Source organism: Calidris pugnax, unplaced genomic scaffold, assembly GCF_001431845.1.
Source record: "Calidris pugnax isolate Ruff unplaced genomic scaffold, ASM143184v1 scaffold407, whole genome shotgun sequence".
Classification (NCBI taxonomy): domain Eukaryota; kingdom Metazoa; phylum Chordata; class Aves; order Charadriiformes; family Scolopacidae; genus Calidris; species Calidris pugnax.
The window spans coordinates 109168-131813 of NW_015091179.1; the positions used below are offsets into that span (position 1 = coordinate 109168).

The 22646-nt window shown below is 46.4% G+C and overlaps 2 protein-coding genes across 4 annotated transcripts; both read right to left on the reverse strand.

Annotated features, from left to right (window-relative positions):
• Positions 1-349: 349 nt before the first annotated feature.
• On the reverse strand, positions 350-2836 carry GPX1 (glutathione peroxidase 1). Of its 3 annotated transcripts, none has more exons than XM_014959436.1 (3): positions 2688-2836; positions 1111-1239; positions 350-996 (listed from the first exon to the last, which is right to left on the reverse strand). In XM_014959436.1, the coding sequence occupies exons 1-3, from the start codon at positions 2796-2798 to the stop codon at positions 631-633; spliced, it is 606 nt and encodes a 201-aa protein (XP_014814922.1). In that variant the 5' UTR covers positions 2799-2836; the 3' UTR covers positions 350-630. The 3 variants fall into 3 exon arrangements, with proteins under 3 accessions (XP_014814922.1, XP_014814923.1, XP_014814919.1); XM_014959437.1 differs by having other exon boundaries at positions 1111-1264; positions 2713-2781; XM_014959433.1 differs by lacking the exons at positions 350-996; positions 1111-1239 and adding an exon at positions 1798-2444 and having other exon boundaries at positions 2559-2836.
• A 3884-nt stretch (positions 2837-6720) lies between these two features.
• Positions 6721-15378, reverse strand: RHOA (ras homolog family member A). The gene is made up of 4 exons (XM_014959438.1): positions 15194-15378; positions 12239-12359; positions 8984-9114; positions 6721-7995 (listed from the first exon to the last, which is right to left on the reverse strand). The coding sequence occupies exons 1-4, from the start codon at positions 15347-15349 to the stop codon at positions 7822-7824; spliced, it is 582 nt and encodes a 193-aa protein (XP_014814924.1). The 5' UTR covers positions 15350-15378; the 3' UTR covers positions 6721-7821.
• Between the last annotated feature and the right edge of the window lie 7268 nt (positions 15379-22646).

The window sequence follows — 22646 nt, forward strand, 5'->3', positions numbered from 1 at the left end:
CATGCTGGGAGTTCATCAGCCCCTGGCCACGTGCCACCGTGTCTCTCCTCTGCAGGCAAGTGAGATCCAGTAAGCAGTTTGGCAAGGGATTTCTCTTCTGGCAACCCACTCTGCCCCGCTCGTTACGCACAGGGTAGGATGTGGCACTGATAAACAGTTTGCAGAGCTCGAAAACGCTGTTTACCCATCACACTGCCCCGGAATTGCCTTGGCATTTCAGCCCCACTGCACTCTCACGCTCCAGTGGTTTGAGTTGGCCCCTGAGAGCCCCGACACGAGATGACGAAGGGGGAACGTGGCCGCCATGTTTCATCCCACTCACCCAGATTTATCAAGCCACAGCCGTAAAGAAGGTACACATATATTTTTTTTTATTTATTTATTCAGAGAATCACAGTAAGCCACCAGGATTCGCGGCTGCTTTCCCCAGCATAGTTTCCCAAACATTCACATGCAACTTTTGAAAACATCAAGTGCACTTCAAGAATTTGGAAGATGCACCACCATAAGTAAAAGCTGCACGAGACATTGGGATTTCTGCCAAAGGAGCAACCCCCTGCGAGAAAAACAGGCAGGAGCTGAGCGGGGAGCGAGGGGGGGCCGGGCTTCAGATGCTGCGGGGTCCCCACTTTATTGGGGAGCATTCTGGGGAACCTTCTGCAGAAGCAATTCTATGTCATCCTGGATCTTGATGGTTTCGAAACGCCGGCTGTAGCGTTTGAAGGGGACGCCGTCGGGGCCGATGAGGAACTTCTCGAAGTTCCAGGCGATGTCGTTGCGGCAGACGGGGGACCAGATGATGTACTGCGGGTTGGTCATCAGCGAGGAGGGGTCATCGTGCGGGAAGGGCAGGGCCTCTTTCAGGAAGGTGAAGAGGGGGTGCGCGTTCTGCCCGTTCACCTCGCACTTCTCGAACAGGATGAAATTGGGCTTGTACCCGTTGCCGGGACGAACGTGCTCCAGCGACAGCAGGATTTCCTCGTTGGTAGCATTTTCCTAGGGAAACCGACCCAAAACCGCCCCGGGAAAAGCTCGTGAGAGCTCAGCCGGGATGGGCGGCTCTTCCCCGTCCCCCGGCCCTCCCGTCCCGGTCCCGCCGCCCGCCCTTACCTGGTGGCCGAACTGGTTGCAGGGGAAGCCGAGAACCTGCAGCCCGCGGGGCCCGAAGCGCCGCTGGAGCTCGTTGAGCTGCAGGAAGTCGCGGGTGGTGGTGCCTCAGAGCGACGCCACGTTGGCCACCAGCAGCACCTTCCCCTGCAGCGACCCCAGCGACAGCGGCTCCTGCTCCTGCTGATGGAGCCATCCCTGGCATCCGCTGATGGAGGCCAGATAACGAGGTGGGCCTTTACTTCCCCCAGCCCTCTCCCGCAGCAGCCCAGGCTGCAGCATCGCTCATCTGCCTGCCAGAGCTGATGGTTATTAACCTGTCCCAGCCTGTTGTTGGTGGCCATGCTGGGAGTTCATCAGCCCCTGGCCACGTGCCACCGTGTCTCTCCTCTGCAGGCAAGTGAGATCCAGTAAGCAGTTTGGCAAGGGATTTCTCTTCTGGCAACCCACTCTGCCCCGCTCGTTACGCACAGGGTAGGATGTGGCACTGATAAACAGTTTGCAGAGCTCGAAAACGCTGTTTACCCATCACACTGCCCCGGAATTGCCTTGGCATTTCAGCCCCACTGCACTCTCACGCTCCAGTGGTTTGAGTTGGCCCCTGAGAGCCCCGACACGAGATGACGAAGGGGGAACGTGGCCGCCATGTTTCATCCCACTCACCCAGATTTATCAAGCCACAGCCGTAAAGAAGGTACACATATATTTTTTTTTATTTATTTATTCAGAGAATCACAGTAAGCCACCAGGATTCGCGGCTGCTTTCCCCAGCATAGTTTCCCAAACATTCACATGCAACTTTTGAAAACATCAAGTGCACTTCAAGAATTTGGAAGATGCACCACCATAAGTAAAAGCTGCACGAGACATTGGGATTTCTGCCAAAGGAGCAACCCCCTGCGAGAAAAACAGGCAGGAGCTGAGCGGGGAGCGAGGGGGGGCCGGGCTTCAGATGCTGCGGGGTCCCCACTTTATTGGGGAGCATTCTGGGGAACCTTCTGCAGAAGCAATTCTATGTCATCCTGGATCTTGATGGTTTCGAAACGCCGGCTGTAGCGTTTGAAGGGGACGCCGTCGGGGCCGATGAGGAACTTCTCGAAGTTCCAGGCGATGTCGTTGCGGCAGACGGGGGACCAGATGATGTACTGCGGGTTGGTCATCAGCGAGGAGGGGTCATCGTGCGGGAAGGGCAGGGCCTCTTTCAGGAAGGTGAAGAGGGGGTGCGCGTTCTGCCCGTTCACCTCGCACTTCTCGAACAGGATGAAATTGGGCTTGTACCCGTTGCCGGGACGAACGTGCTCCAGCGACAGCAGGATTTCCTCGTTGGTAGCATTTTCCTAGGGAAACCGACCCAAAACCGCCCCGGGAAAAGCTCGTGAGAGCTCAGCCGGGATGGGCGGCTCTTCCCCGTCCCCCGGCCCTCCCGTCCCGGTCCCGCCGCCCGCCCTTACCTGGTGGCCGAACTGGTTGCAGGGGAAGCCGAGAACCTGCAGCCCGCGGGGCCCGAAGCGCCGCTGGAGCTCGTTGAGCTGCAGGAAGTCGCGGGTGGTGGTGCCTCAGAGCGACGCCACGTTGGCCACCAGCAGCACCTTCCCCTGCAGCGACCCCAGCGACAGCGGCTCCGCCGCCCCCAACGGCCGCGCCGACATCCCCGCCAGCCCCGCCATCCTGCCCGCTCCCGCCGCCGCCATCGCCAGCACTGCCCGCCGAGCGGCACCGGGCCCCGCCACACCGCCCCGGGCCCGCCTCCGCCCCGCCTCCGAGGGCGGCACCGCATCCCCGGCACCCCCTTATCCTCCGCCGCGGGGGGCTGGTAGGGACCCACCGGGCAGCCAGGGGCACCCCAGCCTTTCCCCCGCCTTCACGGAAAGGCCGGGCATCTGTCGGGGGATGAAAAGCTCCGATTCGGGTGGTTTCCCAAGTCCACAGACGACACCAGGTTCAGGGGGAGTGTTGGTCTGCACGAGGACAGAGAGGATCTACAGAGAGACTTGGATGGATGGGATGGATGGGCCAACGTTCATGATGTGAGCTTCAACAAGTGCTAGGTCCTGCTCTTGGGTCACAACAAGCCCACACATCAGTATGGGCTGGGGGAAGTGCCTGGTGGAAAAGGACTTGGGGTTCTAGTTGACAAGGAGCTGAATACGAGCCGGCAGTGTGCCCAGGTGGCCAAGAAAGCCAATGGCATCCTGGCTTGTATTAGAAATAGTGTGGCCAGCAGAAGCAGGGAGGTGATTGTCCCCCTGTACTCAGCACTGGTGGGGCCACACCTGGAGTGTTGTGTCCAGTTTTGGGCACCTCAAAACAAGAGAGATCTTGAGGTGCTGGAGCCCACAGAGAAGCTGTGGATGCCCCATCCCTGGAGGTGTTCAAGGCCAGGCTGAATGGGGCTTTGAGCAACCTGGTCCAGTGGGAGGTGTCCCTGCAGGGCAGTTGGAACTAGGTGGTCTTTAAAGTCCCTTCCAACCCAAATCATTCTATGAGTTTATGTACCAGGAGGAGGAAAAGGAGTTACCCTGAACCCACAATGCTGTGGTCCAGGAAGGGCCACAAATTCAGTCTCCTTTTATAATTTTTCTCCTTTTATAATTTTTCCACCTCTTTCATGCTGGTAAAGCTGCCCTTTGCTTCAGCGGTTGCTTTTCCCCATCCCTGGCTTTTCCATTTCTTGCCTTACTGCTTGGATCTGCTTTAGGGAGGTTTAAATCATGCTGTGGGGACTGCTCCTCTTCTCATGGCTGGGGCAGCCCCAGCTGAGCTGAGCTGATGCTGCCCGAACCCAGGCCTGGCATCACGGCCCAGCTGCTCCTCCACGGCTCTTTGTGGTGAACCCTCACCCTCCTCCAGACCATGCCGGTCCAGGGTCAGTCCTCCAGGAGATGTCCATGGGTCGGACCAGCCGGGACTGTGGGGCAGCAGAGCCAGGCAGGCACCAAGAGCAAGGCCCCAGCTTCACCACAGCTCCTGGGGGGACACAGGGAGCCCCCGCCGAGGCTCCCACCAGCATTTATGCCAAGTGAGCTCCATCCCCAGCAGCCCCAAGGTCAGACAGCTGCTTATCAGCCCTGGCCCCCAGCCGAGGCAGCGGGGGGTGCGCGTAGCCCCCCCCTCTGCTGCTGTCTGCCCTCTTTCACGCTTGGTAGCAGGGACTGGTGACAAACACCAGCTGTCACTGACAGGCCACCATGTAACGCCGCGTCTCTGGTCCTGGTGACCACGGGATGTGGGGGTTTTGTTCCGGGCTGCTCTTGACACCCGCCCCCAAGACTGGGAACTGGAGCGGTTCCCGGCTGCAGGGAGCTCTGGGGACCAGCCCCATTACCGAGCAGTTTTTGGGGTGTGCTGCAGCACTGATAGCGGGAGCCACAACCAGTGTCCCCAGATCAGCCGGGAGGCGGGTGGTGGGACAGGCAGGGGCACGTGGCCCATGTTTGCTCTGGAGTAAACTGAGGGTTACAGTCCACGCAGAGTCCTCACCCGCCCCCCAGGCACGGCCAGCCACGGTGGGGCTGAAGGAGAGGAATTTCTCTTCATGGGTGACCTCCAGGGCAGTGCCACAGAGGCCTCTCCCCGCTGCCAGTGCCTGCTCAGGCTGGGACCTTGACTCCTGGAGGTTTCGTCTGAAGTCGGGAATTTACTTCTGGGGCCCTGCCCTTGTCAGCCAGGAGCAGGTTAGGGCTTTCCCTTCCTTGACGAGTGAGTTTTAAGGAAACCAAGTGAGCTGAACTTCCTTGTTGGCTCGGAGCTACGCCCTGTGCCTGGACACATTCCCGGCACCGGCTGAACCTGGATCCAGAGGAGTGCTGGGAGCTCCCGAGGGACTGGATGGGCTCCAGGGACCCCTTTTGAGATGTTGTGGCAAGGGATGGTTGTCCTATGAGGCCCAAAGGTTGCTATTTAACAACAACAACAGTGAATAATCACAAAGGTCACAAAACACACTTTCTGGCCTCCTGCTCACATCTTCTCCTGGTGCCAAACTCCCTCCCCTGGCCAGGGGGCTGGCTCCTGGCTTTTCCCCTGCCCCTTCCTCAGCTCCTTGCCAGGCTGGATCGCTCTCCAGGAGCGCTGACCTCTCATTTCCCAAGTCTGGTCTGGCCGTTTGTGGCCTCCGCTTCACCCAGAACAAAGGTGGCCTCCAGAGGTGACAGGAACCCAAAAGGAACCAGGCTGCCAGCCCTGGAAAGCAGGAAGGCTGAGAAGGACAGCAGATTTAATAACCACGCGCTCCGAAACCTTCTGGCCTTCTGCTCTGAAGCCAGGGGGGAAAGGGAGAAGGAGAGGGAGCTGGAGCTTCTGGTCATGAACGGGAGACACCAACTCAACCAACATGTCCAACCTTGGAGGCAGGCCAGGCCTGGAAACCTAATGCCAGCGGGTGGACAGGACAGAGGAGATGGGGAGGGGGTGCTGTAGGTTAACAAGAGCCAAGATTAAAACAAATTAATCACTTCTGGGTGGAAGCACAACCCACAAGCTGGGTCTGAAGAACATGCGGACCTTACTCAGAACCCCTGTGGCTGAAGAGCTGCTCTGTAACTGTGACCATAGAGAACTGCAACCCAGCAGCCTTGCAAGACTGAAAACCCCCAGTTTTGCTCAACTGCAACCATCCCCCACCCAACAACAACAAAACCCAGGAAAAGGGAACCGCAGAGGAGCGAGTGACAGGGCAGAGAATGACATCCTGGTGGGCAGGCCCACAGCTGGGAAATTCCTGCTCCATCCAACCCCATCACCTCCCTGCTGGCGGAGAACAGGCATCCAGGAGAGGTAGGGGGAACGGTGCCACCACCAGCAGCCTGGCCAGATGCTTCATGCTGGGGTGTCTGTGGCTGCAGAGGGAGGGGGCACATCCACAGCCCCAGGACGGGTCTGCTTCTCCTTTGTTGCAGGAAAAGGAATCGGGAACATTGTCCAAGAAAGGAAAAAAGAAAGAAAAAAGTGACATTGGCATTTTCAGGACATAATTTGGATGCTGCTAGGTGCTCACATGGATTGCCATCAGCAATTGGACTCCCTCCTCCTGCCCAGCCCTGCGGGCAGAGGCTCTAAAGTTCAACAGCAGCTGCTGTAAATACCAGTGTGAGTGTGGTGACGCTCACCGCCCTTCCCTGCCATTTCTCTCCCAGGGGAAGCACCATCTGCTCTCCAGTGTGGGTGCAGAACAACAGCCCATACTTTGGGACCACCCCTCGTTGCAGCTCTTGAAGGCATCCCTCAGGAAAAGGGCAGGTTACGTAGCAAAGGTGCCACCACACACATCTCACTCGTGCTGCAGGGCCTCCTCCTGCTCATCTATTCCCATGCTCAAGACCAGCAAATTCAACCCAACTGCTCTACTCTCGCCTGGTTTGAACATCAAAACCAGTTCCTGAGAAGCTTCGCCGCTCACGGCAGGGGCCAGGGATTCCACCCCTGCTCTGCTGAAGCGTTCAGAAACCGCCACGAGCAGCGGGTGGGTGTCACTTGCTGGGAAACAAAAATAAGTATTAAAGCACTTGCAACTGCTCAGCGAATGCTATCACAGTCGGATCAAAAATGGCATTTCCCATTCAGGCTGTCAGACGCTGGGCCAAAAACCCAGAGTGAGGAATACAGACACCAGGATACAGGGAGCTTAGAAAACTGCCTTTATTCTATTAGTTGTTGGAAAAATGAAAATACAGAAAGAGTTTAGTTGGCTGCAGAACAGCAAGAAGTTCACAGGTTAGGAGTCTGATCACTACATGGTAACCAAACTTACACAAAAAGTTTCATTTTTTTTTTTTTTTTAGTTTTGAAACTGGGTCCAGCAATGAACTTAAGGCAACTGAACAGTTCAGAAGCTTTGAGTGTGAGCAGGCTGTCTTTTCTCATCCCTACGGCACGTCATGGAAAAAACTCCTCCTGGGTGTGCAGACCACTCAAATCATTCAAATGGGTCAGACTCTTACAAATGAACAGGGGAAGAGGATCAGCTGCTTTCCATCGGACTTTATTTTCAAATACAGTTTCTTAAAAAACCCAGAACACCTTAACGCAGAGGTTACAAGTAACAGTATTAGGAAATCCAATTATACAAAAAATACTACATCTAAGCTGGGGTAAATAGATTTATTTTTGGTAACATACATTTAAACTGGCACTAATTACACAGTAACTAAAAGGTAACTAACATGAAACCACAGAACCCTCACTTTTCCTTTAGCTGAATGGGACTTGGTCATTTCAGAGTGATCACATTTTCAAACTAATGTTTTACACCACTGAGCCATGAAAATCAGATCTTCCTAAATGTGATAGCACTGAAGCTACACTCGATTCCACATACAGCCATGTAACTGTTGTACTCAAATTAGAAGAGGACGTTAGTTATAAAGTAGTTACAGACCAATCCTCTGTGTTGACAGCTTTTTCTCTTTATAGAGAGAAGAAAGAAGATAGAGAATTGTCTTCAATTAGCGCCTGGCATATCCTGTGAGTGCAGAAAAGGTTTGTTAGAGGAATGTTGAGGTTAACCTTGGGTGCACAGATGAATTTGATGCAGATTGTTATAAAAATCATGGTTGGCTTCTAAATACTGGTAGCAAGATGACTCGATTTTGAAATCTCTTAAGTAAATTATAGATAATGAAAAAGGCCAGTAATCATACACTAAGATTAATAAACAGCACTTCAAAATTACTCAAGTGCAGGGTGCTGCTTTGGCCATCTTCCTCTGGCCACACTTTATAAGAGAAGGCACCCGGACTTTTTCTTGCCACGCCGGGCTTGCAAAGCAGCTCTAGTGGCCATTTCAAAAACCTCCCTCACACCGTCTTTGGTCTTTGCCGAACACTCCATATACCCAAATGCACCGATGCGGTTTGCCATATCTCTTCCTTCTTCGGGTTTGACAGGCTCCTGGAACAGCACAAAGCAACCCGTCAGATCAACCCAAAGCCACAGCCACGCGCGCCCCCATCTTGCCTTCCCCACCCAGCTCCCCCAAGGCAAAGGAATTTCTGGGTTAAATGCACATTTTCAACAGGTTAATTAATAATTAATTGCTCCCTTCAGAGCGATCTTTTAAATAACGAAAGCAAATTTAAAATAAAATTTGGTTGTTTACTCAAGATGCAGCATTCACCTCGGCCCGGATCACACAGACGGGGGGTTTATTTGCATACTGCACCAGGGCTTGAGGACATGATGAGTCTTCTAACACCTCTGAGCTTAAAAGACCCTTTGAAACTTGAGCAACAGATTGCTTATTTCAGAGGAAACCTTTATGCAACTCTTTGCCACAACTGTAACAAAAGCCTAGGAACAAATCCCCAAATTAAGGCCTCAGTCTTTGCATAAAAACAAATATTATGCAACAGGCGCACAAATTCCAGGGCAGAGCAGAGTATCTGCAGTCCCGTACCCAGGCTGGGCATTTCAGACACCATCTGAAAATGAAAGCTAGTGATAGGCTCAGGAACGAGCTACAGCACCCGTGGTTATCACCTCAAAACACCTACCGATAAAACTGCTTCCCTTCACATCCTGAACATACAAAATAAAGAACAACTCGAGGGTGCGTGCACTCGATGTGCTGATGTCTCCTAATTAATTACTGTCTACCTCAGGGATGCAGCTCTCCAGCACGGAGAGCATCTGACTGTTAGTAACCAGTACTGCCATTTTCATTGTCGAGAATGCCTTTTTCTAAAAATTAAATCTCCAAATATGAAAAAAGAAACACTCAATTAAAGGCAATATGTGCTTTCTGGTTTCTGTCACAGATAAGCATCCATTATGCAGCCCACAGGAAGCTGGCAGCGAGCTGGGGATGCCCATTTAATGCTCTGGTACAACCACTATTCCCTTCCTTCGTTTAGCACAAGACTATCAAAATGGAACCTGCCTGCTTCATTTTGGCCAGCTCTCGTCTTGTGTGCTCATCATTCCTCAGGTCCTTCTTGTTTCCTACCAAGATGATAGGCACGTTGGGGCAGAAATGCTTCACCTCCGGGGTCCACTTCTCTGGGATGTTTTCTGAAAAAAATAATAATGAAATAAATAGAAGCGTGTCTGTACTAAAACCCACTTCTATGGAAAGTTTTATTTTAAAGCTTTTAGCTGCTGCCTGAGCAGCTTTAGCTTGCTAATCCACACTGATGCCCTTTTTTCTACTCTTAATTGGGGAAGCAAATAGACCTGTTCTGCTATTACCAAAAAAGACAAGCCTGTCTACGCTAATTTTAAGGCTGAAGGACACCTCAACTCTTGGCTTCTCTACATCTCTCAGCAGCTCCTTGACAAGAGTTAGCATAAGGCACTTCAAAGTGAAGAATCCTGAAGTACAGAGTTATGGAAAATTTTGCTTCAGGAGAAACATTTTGTTTATCTCCAGAAGCTAAAGACGGGCACAACCCTGAAGCATAAGTTTTTACATCACTTCTTCTTTTTAACAAGTGACATCAAACACCACTCCAAACTCTCCCCTTAACTGTAGCAGAAATGTTGGTCTATGCACAAATTACAGATGCACAGAAACAAAGATTTAAGTCATTTGCAGATTTGCCATTTCTCCCAAACTGCAGCAAATGAGTTTGCACTTATATACAAGAAACCTTTTCCTGCCAACATGTTTTCTTTTTTAAATGGAGCTGCAAATGGAAGACTTGAGGGCTTTTGAAAGCAAAACCTTGATAAATTCTCTATAGCAGGAAATGCTGAACAGCCCAAAACATTTGGCTTTGCTTTCAGAAGCTCTCAGACATCTGAGATTCACCGGTGGATGTACCTGCAGGCTACATAACCCTTTTTATCTTCACGAAATTCCATTCAGCTTTTGAAGAGACATTCACTATTATGACATTGTTTTCTTGCTTGAAAGAACAACTTAAGACAGGCATTCTGAAGCCAGTTTTTGCACTACAGCCAAGACAGAAATTCTGCAGCTGCAGCTCTCGGGGGCTGCTGGTCTCTGGACACCGCACACCTGAAGAGCCACCTGGCAGTTCCCTGCTCCCTCCACTGCTCTGAGGGACACAGGCACCCCGATACTGCTGAGCAGGAAGGGAGGAGAGGGAGGGAAAAATAGCCGAGATCAGACTGGACTTAAGCCCCTCTCCTGCTGCCTCCAGGTTCAGTAACCCCTTCTGGTTTCCAAGGACGTGAGGTGGGTTGTTGGCTCTCCAGCAGCCTGGGCAGGAGAAGCGAGCAAAGCTCAAACCTCGGAGGTAGCACTAAACAGCTGCACCGGGCATGACCACAGCACCGCTGGCAACTGAACCTCAAACCGTTCTGGAGGGAGACAAAGACACTGAAAGATGTTTCTAAACACAGGATCGGGTGGAAGTGATGAAGACAGAGATCAAGATTTCCCAGATACCAAACCGGCATTGATACTGCAACATCTGGAGGAATATTTTGTTTGCTGATTTAGTCAAACCTCCTGTGAATTGTGGCAGGAATGGTATTTTTCAATCATTGTGGCAGCTCCACTTAGGACTAATCTTTCCATTAACTGCATTTTTATGCTTCCGGGATATTTTTTGTCTCATTTTTGTTTCTGCATAAGACACAGCCCTGGGAGGCAGGGTACATCCACGAGATAGATTAGAGGCATAGCAAAAAAGCATCTCTAAGGAGAGCTTGCAGTGACTGTGATCATCCTGGCAGCAGAAAACTCCAAAGGATTCAGTGGTTTAATACATTTAAGAGAGAACTTGTATCCCATTTATGAGCACCAGTTCAAATTATTTGACACCTGTCATCAATAGACAAAGCAGAGGGGTCTCCTGTCCCGCCCAATGCAAGGACATAATTTTGACCAGTTACAAACAAGTACCAGTTGGTCACTGCACAGAAGGTTCTTGTCAGAGCACAGCTGGTCATACACACAGAATCCATGTGCCTGAAGATCTACCTTAACATCACCTGCATTCTAGTAAGAAACCTCACAAATAGCCACTAGTGAACAAATCCCACTGGTGAGAAGTAGATAAGGGAATTTTCACAGACATTCACTTGCTTAAGAAAGTGCTACTACGATGTATTTGTGTAGGAGACTACACTGGATGGATGGAGTCATTACCATTTTAAAGGGACAGAAATCAAAGTTCCAGAGATGTTGAGTCTTAGCAATAAGAGTGTCTCTATCTCCTGCTCCTTACCCTCTTCAAAAACATCTTTGTAAGATCCAAGACATCTGTATCTGTGCATCAGATTTATAAATCAATCACTGAAGATTTCAGTCTTGGGCTCCACACAGAAAAGGTGCCCATCTAGTAAGACTTTTGAAATGTGTGTTTTTAGAGCTCAGAAATCATAAATCAGGCAACTCTTTTCTTCTCTTTCCTCCAGCACAAGCAGATGTCAGTCACTGGAAAGCAGAATAGGAGAGTACAAGTCTCCAGCCTCTGATCATTTCCACCAGTGAGAGAGCCCCACTCCAGCATGGTTCTAAGCCCATGTTTTGAACTCACTAAGCAGAGAGTAAAAAAACCCCAGGCTATTTGGGACCAATAACTCAGACTGTTTCAAGCTGATCTCTCTTGAATAAATGGGGGGAGGGGGAGGAAGGGATGAAAACACAAAGCTAGCTTTTCCATTTACAGAGAAAGGACGTTACTTTGTTTTCACAGATACAGTGTGGTCTCGAGTGCCTGCAATTTTTAAGGAGAAATAATAATAAAAAAAAGTAAAATAAAATCCAACCTTGGGTGGGCCATGCCACTCAGTGGACACTATGTACTCACAGGGCTCCCGGACACAGGAGGGTGCAGCTCCAGCCTTCCTGCTTGCTTAGAGTCACCAAGCAGCACCTCCCAAGGGATGGGCACACCAGGAGGCTGCCTTGGCCCAGCAGACAGCACTGCCGGGGTGAGGGTGCTGATCAGGGCCAGGGAGCTGCCTCCCTGCTCAGCATTGCTCAAACTACACAGCAGAGCCCTGGGTAAACACTGTGTGCTGCTGAGGCTTTCAAAATGCCACTCGGCATCGCTGAGGAACACAGGTTCCTCTAAGATCTTAATTTTTGAAAACTGTAAATTAGTTTTGAAACTAGGAATGCTCTCAATCATTATATCACATGAAAATATTACAGCATGATTTCCAAGGGGAATACACCGACACAGAGACGTGGTTCCAATTCAGTTAGTGATCTACTTACCTAAACTATCAGGACTATCAATTGAAAAACACATAAGTATAACATCAGTATCTGGATAAGAAAGCGGTCTAAGTCGGTCATAGTCTTCTTGTCCTGCTGTATCCCACAAAGCCAACTCAACCTGCAGAAGAAAGATCAAGGCAGTTAGCCAGATCACCAGGCAAGGTTTGATTCAGAAGCTAGACACCCAAGAGTAGTGGATAAAATATTTAAGTTAACACCACTCAAGAGGAGGAGACTACAAGACAAACCACTTTGACTATTAGAAATTTTAGGTTCCATAATTCCAAAAATAAGTTTATTGTGGCTTATGAGACTTTTCTTTATATCCATGAACAGTGTCGATTCTCTGAAAGGACGTAAAAGCTACCAGCAGAAAAGCAAGACATGAATCAAACTGAATTGGCTCCAAAAGGTTGGGAATATCTGTGATAAGCATTCTCGAAAAATCAGTTTTCAGTCAAAGTGGAATCTTTAAGTATATACTTTTTAGGATTATGCACATTTTCAGTTGGTTTACAGCTGGAACCTGTGGTGACTAAGAAATGTCAAGATTGTACTTGTATTTGTGCACAAATTCATTAAAATTACCTCATAGTAGAAATTTAAACTTGCAATTCGCTTTGAAATAAACCTGATTTTGCTTAAGGCTTCCTGTAACTAAGAACTGAATAAAGTACCTAATGTTATCTCTATTTCTACTTAAAGTGGAGCTAGGGGAGAACACCCCAGTAGGACTATTTTAAAAAAGTTGAAGGAATAGCCAACATTTAAAGTAGGAAATCTAAAAACTATAATCAAGCTCTTGAGGTACACTCTTGCTTGAGATCCTCTGATGCATTTGCCTTTGCAATGGAGTGGGTTCCTTCTTGTTTAAACTCCTACATTCAAAAATTCCAGGAAAAAAGTCTACAGCAATTCAGATAAAGACAAATGGGCAGAATTGGAACCCAAATGTGAGCTTGAACGTGCAATGCAACAATTTAGTTAAATTGTGAAGATACAAAGCTTTAGTTGAACTCATATAAAAAAAAAAATTCTTTTATATTTCAGTCAGAAATGCTCCTCCTCTTGGAGTCACGTCTGCATTTGCAAATGTGAATTTTGCAGCAAACGTTCATTTTTTTTTTTACAGATATGTCTGTTGAGAGCTCCCTCACGTAACACTGGAAGCATCTCCGTTGCTTTACCTAAAAAAAAAATAATTGAACCTGCATCTGGTACCATCGCTGTTTTGTCTTCACTTGGCTTCTGAACATTTCTGGTAATGCTTTTCTAGGAAGACAGAGGCTGTCAAACAGAACAGTCTTAAGCACTGCTCTCCTACAAACTTTTGCAATCAAGTTGTCAGAAGACAAAGTGCTTAGATAAAGTGTGTCATCCAGTTACAAAAAATTCATCTGACATTTCCACAACAGAAAATGCATTGCTCAAGCTGCTCATGCAATTTTTATTTAGATACTGGCTGCATACAGCTGATAGGGCATGACTCTCTGCTCAACTCATTTAGAGATGCAGAGATTCAGGCAGAAGGGAATGGGGAAGTTTGACTAGGTGATAAGAGAGAGAAATGGATATCATACATATTTTAAACAATAGTCCTTAGAGTCTAAGATACAATATAGAAACTGCAGAAACTGTCACCTTGGGGGAAAACATGTTCTAATATTAAAGTAAGGGATTTTTTTTACCCATTCATATAACGGGAGAGAAAAATCTCTTTTTAGACTTAAATAGGATGAACAATCATGACTAAAATCACAAATAATCCATGCCTGTAACAGTACTAAATCAAGTTTAATGTAAAGCCCAAAACTAGCTCAAAAAGTTTTTGTTCACGAAACTGAGCAGTTTCAATCAATCTGTTGCTGCATCTGAACTAGACCTGACTGAAAGATGTTCTGTCTGCACCTGAACCCAGAGCACAGGCACATGTCACAGCCAGGAGCAGGACAGAGAAGCTCAGCACCCTCAGCATCAAGAACATGCTTGACATGAGGAGCCATGGCACCGAGGTCAGCTCTGTGTGGTTATGGTAACAAAACAGCCTTATGCCATGGCTGCCTAGAAGGGTTTCAAAACAGTTGAGCTTTCAAGGTGCAAAGTTTCTGCTTTGTGTCCTTCTGGAGTATCCTGGAAAGTGACAATTTTACACATCACACACTACTTCTGCATAAATGCAGAAGACAACTTATCCGGCACTCAGAGAGCAGCCTTCTGAAAGCTGCCTCTTGGAGAGCTGTCTGGCACGTTTGCTTGTCTGGCAAACAAAAGGACTCAGTGGTCACACAGATTGAAAACGGATTTTCAAAATATTTAAAACTAAAAGGAAACACTTTAATGATTGATTTACTGAAGTACAAACTCAAAATGAAGCTCAGGGAGCCGTGGGTACACTTGGCTGCTAAGAATTGCATTCCTTCAGACAAGCAGGACAGATGATGCTGATGTACCTACAAAAATCAAATCCCTTTGAAGCCTGTCAGCCATCTCTTCTGAAGAGGATCCTGCATGTTGCCAGGAATGATTATGAAAAAAAAGACTCTCTCCAGGAACTAGTGTTTGTTAATCACAATACCAGGTGCCTATCAAAACTGGGACTCCACTACGCAGTTCCAGAGACTAGTAGCCCAGTGTCCTCAACATGTAGGCACAGCTTTGAATTGCTCCACCCCCTCTCACCTACTGCGACATTTTACTTGTAATAACTATGGTTTTTAGAGTCTCTTTTAGAGTGTAAAGTTAGAAATAGGTTGTTAAACAGACATTGGATGTGAGCAGGTTCTAGCAAGGCAAATATTTTTTTCCACAAGAACATGCTTAATATTTAAAAATATATTTACAACATAAGTACAAAGCATTTGCTCTACCCACTTATTGAAGAAGTGTAGAGATCCCCATGTTATTCTGAAGAAATGCAAGTTCATTGTGACTGCTACAGAAGTGTGCACGTACCTGCTTTCCATCCACTTCGATATCTGCTACATAATTTTCAAAGACGGTGGGAACATACACTTCAGGGAACTGGTCTTTGCTAAATACAATCAGCAGACAGGTCTTTCCACAGGCACCATCACCCACTATAACCAGCTTTTTTCGAATGGCTGCCATAGCTGAAAAACAAAATGACAACTTATTAATTCTTCCGTTGCGTCTTTTAACTGCGATGCTAATAATTAACAACCACCAAGTTTCCAATTAATAGGAACTTTTAAATTGGGTCTATGTGTCCACTGGAGACACAGACAGGTATTTGGAATCGCACAAGTTCAAATTCCCATCTGTTTTGAGAAAAACATTCCCCAGGACTTGTCAACACACTGGTGAGCCACCGGGTGCAAAGATAACAGAACGGAGAGGAGAGCAGCCTGGGTTAGCAATTCTTTACCTGCTCTAAAGATTGAGACAGGAACATCCAGAGATAGCGAGTGAGCCAGCAGCACTGCCCTCACGCACCTTCTGAAAAGTGTCTTTCGGGTAATCCAGTATGAAAAGCTTCAGTTTGAGGGAAGTAACATTTTCTTGTCACGCCAAGTTGTCTTAACTACAAAGTGCCAGAAGCTGTGTGGAAGTCAGCTGGACTGTGGAGCACTCTGCTGCCATGTCAGAGCACCAACAGAAGGATCTCAAGGTAACCAGCCTGTTCCTCAAATCACAGCCACCACACTGCAAAGGATTTTAGAAGTACACATTCCATTCCTCAATCTGCTTTCCTGGACATCACTGTTATCAGGTTATTTTGCCTGTTACCAGCTCACATTAAGTAAAGGGGGGACACAGAGGGAGACACCACCATGGTGCTCCACACAGCTCTCTGCTGTTCAGTGTATTGATACTGGTAACACAGAAACCAGTGTGAACAGTGAGCTGACAGTTTGATGATGATATGAAGTTATTCCAGATAGTTCATTGTGAATGTATATCTAACAAGGTACACAAAGAGAAAATCTGTCCAAACTTCAAATTTGAAGACGTGAGGCTCTAAGCCGATGATTAAATTTCACGAGAAAGATCTCAGGTCAAGTATCAAGCTCCTGGAAACGTGAGCTTGGCAGCAGTCAAAAGGAACGAAAATTAAATAGCAGGAACCACTAGGAAGGGAACAGACCAATGATACGACCACTGTACAAATCCATGGCTTGCTCACATGCAACTTTGGCCTCAAAAAGATGTTATGAAAGTTTGAATAGGTTTAGCAAAAGCCTAGAGTCAGGGTAGGACTGAAAGAGATTGTCAGAAATTTGCCAAATCCAATACAAAGTCACAAGTGGCCCAAATAGTATGGATAGGTATAAATTGTTCATCATCACTTCCCACAAATGAATGTAAGGGGGGGGATACAAAGATAACAGAAAAGGGTTCACACCAACCAGAAGGCAATGGGTCTTGGGAACTCCGACAAGAGGATGTTACGGACACAAGAAATTTATACTGGCCTAAAGAAGACTGGGCAAGTACATGGAAGAAGCTTCCTACATGTGTTAAAGAATGCAGAAACCACATCTGTCTTAGAAAATCCCCATAGTAAAACTACTTTGAGGCTGAGAGAGTACTTTGGGAAGCACTATATATGTGCCTGCCCTCTTCTTTCTTTTCCATAGGCATTTATTTGTGACCATTGCAGGAACTAGACAGAGATTTCGGGAGGGACCTGGCTACAAGGGACTGGAATGAGGACAGAGCCATAACTACTTTCTTCTCCATAACATGAAGGCACTCCAGGGGAAGCCGCTTAGTCATCCTGTGAAGCTTCCTGGAAACGGAGCAAACAGTAACGCCACCATAATACCTACCATTGCATGACCAAAATACCACAGAGGGAGCACCCTTCTGAGTTAATTTTTGCCATGACAATCCCAGTACAAAGCTCTATGAGGACTATTAGGGCTGCTGGCAAGGGGAGAAGGGCTCAAAGAAGTATGGACAAGAATTTAAAGACAGCAAAGATGTTTTCTCTTCTTTCGTCCCTTGCTTGCGAAATTAAGTAAAAAGGTAAAACTAATCACCTAAAGGCAACTTTTAGTACTACGAGATGGTGAAGAAGCCGTGAATATTACAGATTCTATCTATACTTCTGTTCCAGATGCAAGCAGAGAAGGGACCATTTTAGCCCATCAAGCAGCAAGGGCTCAAGGACTTGGAGAGCACAACTTCGTCAGACACAACTACTCAAGTAATCCACATCAATCTCTAAAATGAGCTTCTTTCACCTCGTGAATATATATGTACACATACACAAGTTATTCACCTTAGGGATTTGGGGTAATTTTACATTTGTGGAAGGTTTAAAATCGTCCAAGCTTTGAAAAGGTTTTCTTTCAGTGGTTTTAAATAGTTTTGAATACTTCCTAGCAATGGTAATATTTGATTTTTACAGAACTGGAAATAATCTGTCCTCTGTGCCAAGTCAAGATCAACTACTTACAAGTTCTACCATCAGCTTCATCTAATCTGCCCTTAAAAACTGTAATGCTGAGTCCTACAAAACCTCTGAAGCTGTTTACTCCTGTGCTCTGCAATATTTACTATGAGAATATTTCCCCCAATGTGTATCCTCAGCCTTCTTTGATGTAATGTAAGCCCACTACTGTTCATCCTATTTGTCACGGGCACTGGAGAAGAGATTATCCCCTTTCCCTAGAGTAGTTGAGAATACATGCCTTCATTTAGTCTTCTCTTCAGGCAAAACAATTCCAGTTTATTCAAGCCTTCTCTGTAAATCTTATTTCCTAGACCTTCCTGTCACTCCCTTCTGGGTGCAGTCCAACTGGCACAAATTTACCAAAGCATGGAGCCCAAAAGCTGAATCCAGTATTTCACCTAGGGCTTTACTGACATTAACAAGAGCTGAAGGATTATTTTATTGATCTTCCAGGATATACTGTTCCTTAAAAACCATACTGGAAGTGTATGTCTGTTTTGTTTTCTGGTTTTGGGTTTTGTTTCCTTTTTTTCTCTGCAGAAGACAACACTGTTGATACATTCAGCTTTTAACTCATGACAACTCCCAGATCTTTTTCACTAGGACTGCTACACAGTAAGTTGCTCACTATGCACACAGGTGAATGTTCTGCTCTCATGTCTTTATTTATCCTTCCTCTGACTGATGTTTTATTCTACCTCCAAGTTCCAGTTCTGTCCTCCAGCTTAATCATAGCCTCTCACATGCAACTTTAATAATCATGATTCCCAGATAATTATCTAGGCCAATGATGAAACCACACCGGAGACAAAATAAGCAGATGACACAATGGGATAACCTGTCCTTCCTCAGTATCCTCCCTCCTCCTGCTTTCTGTGCTAGCGGCTGGGGCTCTGATCACTTGTCTTACCTGCAAAAGCACTCAGGGTAGGTGACCTTTTTTGCATCACCTATGAATAACTGTCTTTTTCTGTGGATTATCAGATCAACTCTTCCTTTATCTTCCTCTAAATACTTCTATCACTCTAGATTGTTTATTTATGCCTAAGGTCTACAAGAAAACTGCATTAAACATCTAGGCAATTAAAATTACCTAGATGGTAGGTCTAGGTAATGAGGGCATCACCAACTTCTAGAGGATCCTGCCAAGATGTTCACAAAAAGCCTCAACCACCTTATCTTTCTTGGTGACCTATGGCATCCTCATCATTTTTATTTTAGTTTCACCTTCCAGAGCATTACCACAGAAGAATTCCCTCTGCATAATGTCCTTGGAACAAATGCATTGTTTAAAATTCAATTCAGGATGCAAAGATCACCACCAACATATTTGAAGCTTTCACTTGGCTCTAAAGTCCTTGGAGCTACTTTTGATTTGCTTACCTCAAGCGTTCCCCTGGGCACACAGCACAGGCTGAGGGTAGTTTGTTTGTGGACCTCAACAAATTTTCAGAAAACAGCTCAGATCATAAACACTGGGTGGACAGAGATGCCTCAGGATGTCAGGTCTGATCACTGGACAGAGCCCTCCATAGACCTTGGAAGGAAGTCATCAAACATCACAACTGCTTACTTCTTCCTGATGTTAGTGGTTACAAATTTTACAGCTTTATGGTACTTGAAGCTTCTTCTCTACTGGTGAGGTTGAATCCTTACTTGGTGCAGGACCAATATACTTCACTTCTATTCAACATGTGGATGGTTCAAGGATGGAACACTGCTGTTGTACCTGCAACCAACTTTATTCTCATAATGGATTCATCTTGTCTGTATCACTGAAGGTCTTCACGCATTTGTAAATTGTTCTAGTGGTGCCACCCGTCCAAAACCCCCACATTTGTTCTTCAAATTTTAGCAGATATTTGGCCACAGGAACAGCATCCTGTAATCTATGCATTAAGCATATTTGCAATAACAATTTCCTACTTCAGGGGATTCAGTGTACAGATCAGAACCTTTTAGCTAATTACTTTTAGTGAAAAATACATTCTCATCCAGTGGGTAGCTATAAGGGATTTTTAGGTCTGGCAAATACTTAGAAAAGCAACATCTCTGTAGCACAATAGAGAAAAAAAAAAAAGACTGCTTAGAACAGAGCTACATCTTAGTGGTGCGTATCACAAGGAAAACACTAAGCATTCACAGCAGTTGGGTCTTTCTGCTGCCTTTTGACATGCTCTGGTTTTTTCAATCAAGTATTCTGAAGCCTGGCAATACATGAAATATGGACTAGCAGAGTGTTTTGAGAGGAATCATAAAGCACTTTGCTAGCCTAAAATTTTTCACGTAAAATGCACTGTACTTATTTTACATGCAAGTTAGTATTTGCTGCTGTACAGCTTGTCCCCAGTGAGTAGGTATCTACATTTAGAGGTAAGAAAACCTATGATCTACCTAAGAGGGTATTACAAATACGCCCAATGTAAGCTGCCACTACCTCACTGTTAACTGAACACAAGTACTACACATTCATCCTTTTATGCAACGCATAGAGCAGGGAGAGACCAATAAATCCAGAAAGCTGCTGGAACAGCATCACTGATGATGCACACAGAACATTGAGCAAGAAATATTCTATCCCAATTACTGTAACAGAATGGCTGCAGTGATCTTCTAGGAGAATCTGTGCCGTCTTCTGCAGCAAGATGACAGATCTGCAATTTTTCCTGCTCTTAAACGAACCACTCCCCCCATCTTTGCATTTATAGGATTCTTAAAACCAGCTAGTCTGCTAGACTCAAAGGGGAAACTCTCACAATATGACTCGAGTGACTCATCTGAATGGAAGAAATTCAATTATGACATTTCCTCAACCTAGGCCAGTGCCTTTTGCAGGTATTACAAGAGCTTTAGACATCGTTTACTCAATCCCACTAACATCACAGGAGGTTACAACACAAGGAGCTCCTGTTTGCTGAGTTGCCACACTAATATCCTTGTTACACGAGGCTGCTATTTCTAAGTGCAGTGACGCTCCAAGACTCATGCAGCATAAAGCCCTGCTTGTTAAGAGAATCTAGCAAATACTCCAGAAGAATGAGAAATAGGGAAAATATTCTTTTCTGTGTTTTAAACATACTCCCCCCTGAAGTATTATTGTTTACTGCAATGGAATTTGCCTCTTCACTTCAGCACGCTATTTACTTTTCCAAGGAAAAACATTTCCAGTGCATCCTCTCCTGCAAGTCCCAAGGCCACACAGCGTGAGTGAGGATTGTAGACACGCTGTTGACATTCTGAAGTTGGATAAACTGGTAACAAACATGCCAGGTTTGCCTGTTTTGTTCTGGATCTCATCCTGGAGAAAGCAATAAGGTGGAAGAAACAGACTTCTACCATCACATAGGTATCCGGATTAGATTTCATTTCAATTACCAATCAACTACTACTAAATTTATATTGCCTGCTATGTCGTATGGGCAGATCCTTTGTACAATGCACAGTTTTGTCAAAATAGATCTGGATTACTGCGTATTTTAGCAAGAACTCAGCAGAAGCAGTTCAGCAGGACCATTAATGATGTTTCTGATTCTGAAGGGAAAACACACTTTAAATTCTTTCTCACCTAATCTTGCTCAAGTCCTTAAAACCAAAATATTGGAACGTGAGGGTTTTGAAAACTTGTAAAGACTGCTTTGCTGCTCACTCTTCCACACTCAGCAACTGAACAGTTTGCTACTGAGTGAATTATAGCCTGGCACTCTTCTCACTTGCTTCATTTCCCCTTTATTCAGTCAGCCCTGCCCTGGGCCATCAGGAGGAACAAGAAGGAGGCTGAGGCACCAAAAATTAAACCTTGCTCAAGTGTCCCCCATCCCGACTAGACAAGCCCTGCCCTCTACCTACCACAGGGGAGAACTGCCTCCATGCCAGGACCTAAATTTACTCTGAAAATATACTCACTTTTGTTAAAGTTTGAGAGGGAGAAGGAATGAGTTTCCCCAAAGGCTCCAGTGATGAAGCTCCATGGATGAGCAGGCTTTCTCACAGTTTCCTTCTGGCTGTTTAGCAAGATCTGCCATCAAAACTGAGAACTACCTGGATCTCAAAACAGTTTGGAGCAGAAAGGTATCAGCCCAAAAGCAAACAGGTCTGCTTTTAGAGCAGCTGTATACAGATAGTGCAGAAAATGAGACTGAATATGGAGCATTTGGGTGGGGGAAATGGTCCAAAGAAGATAAGCAGAGAATGGGGAGGGGAGAGAGGAACAGGCCAGGAGGGGGTGGCAGAAGCACGTAACTGCTTAAATCCACCCTCCTCAAGAGCAGAATCCAGGATTCTCACATCTCCCAGCTGTTTAACTGTAACAGGAGGCAAGCTTCTCAAACTTACCCTCCATTGAAGTCCCAGTGCAAAATGTCAGCAATTACACATTTTGTATTCTCTTTTTCTCCACTACGCTTTTCATTAGTGAAAGTATGTATAAACAAATGTCAGAAACACTGAAGTTTGCTGTTGAAATGCTACTCGTGCTACCTTGAATCAGCTCCTTTGAGCATACATAAGCCTATGTGTGCTATCATGCTAATTTTTTTTCCACAGAAGCCATAGAGGATGGGCTATGCTCTTAAATAGCAATAGCTGTGAAGTAAAGGAAACTATGACCCCAGTTCACCCCTTACAGGAGTTGCAAAATGAGTAGCAAACAGCCATGGGACTGCAATAAGAGTAAGAAAGGATAAATGAAAAAGGTGATTTGATCACATAAAGGAGTTAAGATACAACCTATGTTTCTGCAACAGGGTTCCTAAAAGATCATGGAAGAACTACATACACCAAAACATGCTGTAAGTGACCACTTATTTATTGCCTTTATTTCTGAAGACATCCAGAATAGAACTCGTCTTTACAGCTGCACTGAAAGTAAAGCCAGATGAACTCCATGCTCAGAGTGATCATGCTCGTTTGGTACCATGTACAACTTGAAATCAAGCATTACTGGGATAGAAATACAGTTCAATTATGAGGCATTGGAATACAAACATT